General features: G+C 40.1%; 1 protein-coding gene across 1 annotated transcript; it reads left to right on the forward strand.

Moving 5' to 3' along the window:
• The first annotated feature begins 2,148 nt into the window (after positions 1 to 2,148).
• Positions 2,149 to 7,840, forward strand: LOC140319941 (high-affinity choline transporter 1-like). Its single transcript, XM_072397710.1, has 9 exons — positions 2,149 to 2,332; positions 2,575 to 2,688; positions 3,149 to 3,304; positions 3,453 to 3,601; positions 3,750 to 3,893; positions 4,143 to 4,296; positions 6,622 to 6,839; positions 7,047 to 7,328; positions 7,371 to 7,840. The coding sequence occupies exons 1-9, from the start codon at positions 2,149 to 2,151 to the stop codon at positions 7,698 to 7,700; spliced, it is 1,731 nt and encodes a 576-aa protein (XP_072253811.1). The 3' UTR covers positions 7,701 to 7,840.
• Positions 7,841 to 8,170: the final 330 nt, after the last annotated feature.

Genomic DNA, 8,170 nt, shown 5'->3' on the forward strand with positions numbered 1-8,170 from the left:
GACGGACTTCAGCACCATGGACAGCGGTATGACCGCTCCGTGCAAACTCATTCAGCAGAACTCACAGCGGATGATGTAGCAATGGAGATTGCTCCTGTTAGGTTGCTGCTTCGAATTATGGATTGGAGGCAGTCCTTACGAGCTCAACACGAAGCACAAAATTAAAGTATACAAGCAGTGTCTTCATGCTGCTTTTTATTTATGATTTTACAAACAGCTTTTCACATTTTGTCGATCAAATCCAAGAAGTTTTGAACGGAGTGATGCTCTTTGACAAAATAGCTTTGACTTTATGCATTGCGTGCATAAAGTGGGTCATAAACCGAAAAAGCAACATCCCCACAAAATACTACAGCCAATAGCTCTGGTCACGAAGCCTACATCACTGGGCAAGCGGAGACCTGCGCAACATCGTAAATCAGGCCTGAAATGTAACCTGGCAGAGGAAAGATTTCCTCCGCTGCCAATACGATGTTATGATATTGGAAAGCTTTTCCGGAGAGCTCGTGCGTCAAGCCACTCTCTATTAGATGCTATTTTCGTCTTGCCCTGGAAGACATTCATCCACCATCTACCCACCCTGACAGCACCCAATAAACCCACCACTCCCATTCATCTCCACCCCTCCACCCATCTCCACTCACACCCCTCCCTCTCTCTGCCCCCCTGTGCGACACTTGCCGACCAGTATTGGTGAGTTAAAAAACAGCGCATGTGAATTGTGTTTGGTCGCCCAGGAGGATTACATTGGAGTTACAATACAGTAATATTTTGCCAGTACCCTTCAACACTTTTCTTTTAAGTTATCTTTTCTGAGATTGTGCTCTTGGGATCGTTTCGGACCAGTTTCATCAAAGGAAAGGTAAGATATTGCCACTTTTTAAGATGATGTCCTTTAACCGTTATACTTTATTGTACCTGCAATTGTCTACTTTGACAGATGATTTAATGTTAGATCGATAAGGAAATACCGGCCGTGGACTGAACCAATAAGGCAAGTTTTGAGTCAGGACTTCGGACTCAAACCATCAGTTTTAGAACTCTTTGGCTTTATGGTTGGCATTTTTTTTTACATTTGGAAAGCTACAATGTTTTTTTTGTTTTGTTTTTCTTTGTACATGGTGGCTTTACAAAAGAGGAGGAGGTGTCGGTCCATATTCTGAACACTATTTAGGGACAAAATTATGTTTGTGCGTTTTTAGAATGCAGTATAATTTTGCAGGCAAAGCTCAAGTAAACTAGAGCAAAACTGTCGAAAAGAATCCTGTAAAGCGAGGCAAAAATTACGCACGTAAAACATAAACTCAGCCGATAGCTTTGCAACATGCGCAACAACATGTGTGGTCTCATCGATGAATCCATCTGGAACTAGGTTTTATTTTTATCTAACATGATTTCGATTAATTTCCACACATGATGGAAAGCCTCTTGTTCTTCTTCCTGCGCGACTGTGTGTGCGTCATTTGGATAAGGTAGGATACCCAAAGTCCTCAAGACACCTTTAAATTTGATGTACTTACAGTGAGAAGGAATATGCGAACATCTTCTCATTTAACTATTTATTTATTCGTGTATTTTTTTTTATTTATTCATTGTTTAAGTAACATCCGAGACAGTAGATTGCGTTTTATAGTGATTTTTTAAAGTGATTTTAAAATGTGTTTTCTTAAAACAGACTGTGCAGGAATATTGTCAAGTCATTGTTAAGATCTGACAAGGCAAAGAAGCCTATTTTCTTTCGGTAAGTCTTGGATTTGAGGATCCTGAAAATTTCACAACTTGATACGTTTGAGGGAGCTTTGCGTCGGAAACATTAGGTTTGAATTGCTTGAAGGCTCCATCTGCATAAAAAGGAGTGGTGTCCGTTGGATTTGTTTGGCAAGGTCTGGTCACTTCAAATTAAGGAAAATAATTCAATATCATCGCTTTTCAAAGAATGCATTCGTCTCAAATTGATTGGATATTTATTAATTAGGCTACAAGTTACTCATGTTCTTTTATTCATTTTTGTTCTGGATTTAATGATGCTGCACACAAACTCTCACTTGACAAATATTAATTTTCCTTTGTTTCCTTTAAGTTCCCTACATGAGTTTCCAGTCCGTGTCCACTAGCACTTGATTTCGACGGGAAGCGGACGAGAGGAAGATGGCAATCCACGCCGAGGGTCTCGTGGCAATCGTGCTCTTCTATGTCCTGATTCTGTTCGTGGGGATCTGGGCAGCGTGGAAGAATAAGAACTCTGGAGTCACTGAAGGTGGAGACCGAAGCGAGAGTATTATGGTCGGGGGAAGGGACATCGGACTCTTCGTAGGTGGATTCACAATGACCGGTGAGTTTGGTGAATGTGCGCTCGCTGATGGCTGTTCAAAAAGAGCCATGTGGACATTTTTGTCCTGTTTTGTTGTCACGGAGTCAGAAAAATACACCAGATTTAATTTACTCCGTCTTCTACGCACGGATATAATTTACTACCACACATCTGTAAATTAGATTCACTGTGTTTCAGATTAAATGCTCTTCTTCTTAAATAACTTGCTTAACAAAAAGTGAAATGGTTTTCTTCTTCTTTAGCCACCTGGGTCGGTGGGGGTTACATCAATGGGACAGCAGAATACGTCTACCTTCCGGACTACGGCCTAGCCTGGGCACAGGCACCCTTTGGTTACGCTCTCAGCCTGGTTGTGGGTAAGATGCATGCTGTTGTTTCTGCACTTGTGCATTCGTTAAGTATTTCTTAAGGAGGGGAAATACATAGAAAAATACAAAGTAGGAAGGGAATGCGTTGCTATCGTCACTATGGTATACATCTTTAAGGAACAACACAGTATTGAATCAGTCGGCGTGTGCAGTTGTTAAACTGCACAGAAACAAAATGACTCTGACAACAAAATTACACTCACCATTCTGTATCAGAGCTGAAAGCAATTTCAAGTCTGTAAATACGGTCTCATGTGCCATATTCAAACGACTGAATACATAATGTATGAGCAGTGTAGGGAAAAGATGGAGAGACTTGTGAGAAATTGAACTGAGTCACTATACGCAGAAGAAACACATTGCATGTCAATTTTGATTATCGGAGTCTCATAAAACTGTGTCTTAATGCTATTTGTCTGCATTTACATTGATATCTGACATCACTCAGGTGGACTTTTCTTTGCTAAACCCATGCGATCACGTGGATATGTCACCATGCTGGACCCCTTCCAGCAGCTTTATGGGAAAAGAATGGGAGGCCTTCTCTTCATACCTGCACTCATGGGGGAAATCTTCTGGTCTGCAGCCATTTTGTCTGCTTTGGGTATGTGATCAATGGGTGGGACCCCCATCTCCATCTTTAGTCTGCATTCTGATGTTTGAACTCATCATGAGCAATATATAATAATAATTGTTTCTCAGATTTAAGTGCAGATTTTGACTGAAATCTGAATGGTTGTAATACGACACAGGAGCAACTCTCAGTGTGATCGTGGACATAAACATCAACATGTCAGTGGTGATCTCAGCACTGATAGCTATCTTCTACACACTCGTTGGAGGACTTTACTCTGTCGCCTACACGGATGTGGTCCAGCTGTTCTGTATCTTCTTGGGCTTGGTGAGTTTTGAATCAATAGCCACCCAATAATTTTTCCATGGAGCACAAGATAGAGCCTGATGCTTTTGTTAAAGTTATTGACAGAAATATATTTTAAATGCTGGAGTATGTTATAAGATTTTCATTCTGATTCCCTTCTCTTCATCAGTGGATCAGCGTGCCTTTTGCCCTTTCCAATCCCGCCGTGACAGACATCAGTATTTCAGCCAAGGAGGAAATCTATCAGTCTCCCTGGCTGGGCGAGATTAAGCCTGAAGACAACTGGCTCTGGGCGGATAATTTCTTTTTGCTGGTAAGGTATCATTTTCATTGAAGATGCATCTTGAGACAGTACATTACTGTAAATTAAATGCCAGACACATTGTGATTTTAGTCAAACTGTGCTGCAGACATAGTGTTGCATTTAAAGTGAGGTTAAAGCACAAGGCATTCAAGCTTGGTTTAGACACAGACTTCCTCAAAGTTGATCTGTATAAATTAGATTTTAACTTGTAATACATTAGTTGAGAGTCTGTATTTTATATGTTGTTTCTTTTCCTAGATGTTGGGGGGGATCCCCTGGCAGGTGTATTTTCAACGGGTTCTTTCTGCCTCTTCAGCTACCTACGCTCAGGTTCTTTCCTTCATTGCTGCCTTGGGTTGCTTGGTCATGGCCGTCCCCTCGGTTCTCATAGGAGCTATAGGGGCTTCCACGAGTAACTTCACACACACAAACACAAATGCACTAACATGCACTGAGAATATTGGCTTATTACTTAGAATATTACTTTTAAAGCTATATTGGCTCCTAGAAGCCAAATTCTAACCCTAATCTGCTGCGAGTACAATGTGCTCTGTGTTCAATTATTCTTTTAAAGTAATTCTAATAGAATTACTTTACTAATAGTAATATTACTGCAGGTAAATATTACAACAAACTGAAGTATTACCCAATATGTGGTATCACTGCATCTTTAAGAGACTCTTACTTGAGGACACTGGCAGCAATGTGACAACCAGTGAATGTCGGCAAAGTTGATTTGTGGAAATGATGGTCAAAATATCAAGACTGAGCGCCTCCGAGGAATAACTCAATGTTTCTCATGCAGAAAACAACCTATAATTAAAATAATATACAACCTTGTGTGGTTGTTAGGCTAACCCCATGTGAAGTGTCAAAATGGTGTTCAGTAAGGTGCTGGTGTTTTCTAACTCCAAGCATGGGAGGTAACAGCCCAAACCCAAGCAGGAAGTGACAATGTGTTGTCGTAGCGTGTTCCTTCGTTAACATGTCAGCAACGAAACCAGCTAAATGGTATCTATTAAGGTGACAGCGGAGTGGTAAAAATAATGTAATTCAGACCTTACCATCACTGTTTACTTTCTCTTACCTAGTAATGTTATTATCTAAGCCTAAGGAAGTGAGAACTGTGCAATGGAACTGTGTAACTGTGTATTGTCATGAAACTGAACGAACGCAATCCATAACTTAAAAAAGTCAAATCTGACTTTTTGAAAGCACTGCATGTAATGGCATAATCTACATCCATCGCTGTCTTCTTAAGAGGACTTCATGGCTTTTTAAAGGAAATGCTTAAGAATGACATTTGGTCTGATTAGGAAACGCTCATATGAGCTCTAATTTAGAGTTTAGAGGATGTCCCTATGGATCATAATTAAGGGTGGGAATAAAACAACATCTTGGATCATTTTGACAAGAGGATCTGTGGAATTACTACAAATGGTAATATGAAATAACCACAGTTTTTACCATTGTCTTCTGAACAGTTTTTGTGGAAAATATAGAAGAGGTGTTATCAATAACCAGAGCCTGAAATGTTAATTAGTGAACACTTGTTAACTACAAGATATGTGGATGGGGCTTTATGACCTCTCTGTTATGTCTGGATTACCTCATTTAAATCTGATTACTCAGAACACACTTGAATCAGACACTGCTCCATGAATGATGTGCATACACACAGATATATAGATTGAAAAGTTAATGAAACATCACAAGACTACTGTCAAATCCAGGAATTTGATCCTTTATTCAAACTAGAAAGTGTGATCAAAGAGAATGCCTTGCCTTCATAGATTGTTTACATCCCAGCAGATTTTTTTTTAATGTAAATGTAGTTTCGCAATGTGTCTGGAGGGTAAACAGCAGATGAATCCTATCACGACAGGCAGAAGAGAGAGCCATCAGACCATGCCGGTTTCGTGAATATTACATCTGAAGTGGAGCTAATTAATGTGGTCCTTCTGAAACTGTTTCATGTGTTACTGGCACTAATCAACTGCTGCTTATAAGTATCCAGAGATGGATAAGAAAAGGCTCAGATTATGTACCACTTGAGGATGAGGAGGGTGGAAAAAGTGGCAGAAAGATCAGCATCAGTTTCTTAAATCAACATTGTTCTGTTTTTACTGTTTTGATCAACAAGTTTGCTCACATAGTGTTCAGTATTTTCCTTCTGCTGATGGTAACCATAATCTATCAAATTACTTTCAATCTGATTATTATTAGAATTAATTTGATAATATATTCCATACAAAATAGAATATATTTACTTTTAAGGACAGCTGATGTTACTTTTTAGCAGTCCTCTTAGCAGGCTTTTCCCTTTATATTTTAAACAACAGAACAGGATTAGACTGATCATCTCTGCTGTAATTCAGCACAAAGGCTCATTGTTTCTCAGCAACTAAAACGTGTGTCTACAGGGAGCCTAATAACAAAGTTTCAAAGAAGGATGTTTTGTCTGAAAATCAAAAAGATCTGCACAAAAACAGCAATGCAGTTTTCAGTCCATTTAGGAATACAAAGGTTGACCATGAACATAATGTTATTAATCCTGAAAATGAATGTGCCAAGTACAGCCTGTTCAGCTTAAATCAAAGTATGTTGTGATGTTGATTTATGAAAGACACAGAGACTTTATTTCAGTCTGAGAATTTTGGGAGATACAAACAACTTCTTTTCTAATGTAGCTAATTCACATTTACCACTTAAGTGAATTATTTACCTTTTTTTTTAGACTGGAACAAAACTACCTATGGTTCACTTCCTCCGAAGGATAAGGATCAATCAGATATGATCCTTCCCATAGTTCTTCAGCACCTCTGCCCACCCTACATCTCCTTCTTTGGTCTGGGAGCAGTGTCAGCTGCGGTAATGTCATCAGCAGACTCGTCCATACTGTCAGCCAGCTCCATGTTTGCCAGGAACATCTATCAACTCGCCTTTCGGCAGTCGGTAAGAGAACCAAAAACATTACTAACGCACATCTAGACAGTTTAAGGCAGTGGATAAAAGATTAATCACTTAACCAAATTACAAATCAATATAGTTTTTATTAAAAAAAATTAAAAACAGCCTTTTTTTATACAGACTGTATTGGTTTAATGCAACAAGACCTTCTCCATTCCGTCTTTACTGTTATCACATTTTTCTCTCCTCCAGGCCTCAGATCGTGAGATTGTTTGGGTGATGCGCCTCACCATCTTTGTATTCGGAGCTCTCGCCACAGCTATGGCATTGTTAACAGGATCAGTGTATGGCCTGTGGTACCTAAGCTCTGACCTCGTCTACGTCATCATTTTCCCCCAACTTCTCAGTGTGTTATTCGTCAAGGGTACCAATACATATGGGTCTGTGGCAGGCTATATCTTTGGGCTTTTGCTCCGCATTGGTGGAGGGGAGCCCTACCTAAAACTCCCACCATTCATCTATTACCCTGGCTGGGTAACAGCAGAGAAAGTCCACCACCTCACTGGAGAGGTAGAGTACTTTGTCCAGCAGAGGTTCCCCTTCAAGTCTGTGTCCATGGTAGCATCCTTCTTGGCAAATGTGGCCTTTTCTTACCTGTTAAAATACCTCTTTGAAAGCGGTATGCTGTCACACAAGTATGACTTCCTGGATGCCGTAGTGTCCAAGCATAGCAAGGAGATCATGGACAAGGCTACACTAGTAACCAACCACGATAACATAATTCTTTCAGAGATGGCTCCTGTTAGGCAAGCCCTCAGTGCTTCGATTGCTGGGACGTTTACCAACACTGAGATCCTCAGTGACGATGCTGCATCAAGTCCAGAGTCTTTCCACAGTGAAAACTAGACAACAAAGGCACAAAGATAACTTGAACTAAGGAATGTGAAGAGGAAGTCATAGTCAAAGAGGCATCAGCATTATTCAGGAAACTTGCTACTGCCACACTTGGAGCTGAATCAGCAGAAATTTACTGTGGCTTCCGAGTGATTCCAAGTTTGTTTTATGGTGACACGATGCCTCCTTTTTTTCTTTTTCTTTTTTTAGATTCCTTGTCTAGAAAAAAAGACACCGACTCTCAATCAGCAGTGCAAAGCTTACCATAGTCATTCTTGTGTTTCTCTGACCATGACTGTGAATCTACAGCCACAACAGCCATTTTATTTTGAAGTGCTGCTACTGTGACCAGAGGAACTATCGATGGGCAATGTATGAGAAAGGATGTCTTGAGTTCGGAGAAAAGTGCAATATCTAACCAAGAAACTGTGTCTGTGTCTGCAAAGCATTATATATGTATGATGATGTACATGCATATATGT

Source organism: Leuresthes tenuis, unplaced genomic scaffold (assembly GCF_036924035.1).
Source record: "Leuresthes tenuis unplaced genomic scaffold, fLeuTen1.0.hap1 SCAF_12, whole genome shotgun sequence".
Classification (NCBI taxonomy): domain Eukaryota; kingdom Metazoa; phylum Chordata; class Actinopteri; order Atheriniformes; family Atherinopsidae; genus Leuresthes; species Leuresthes tenuis.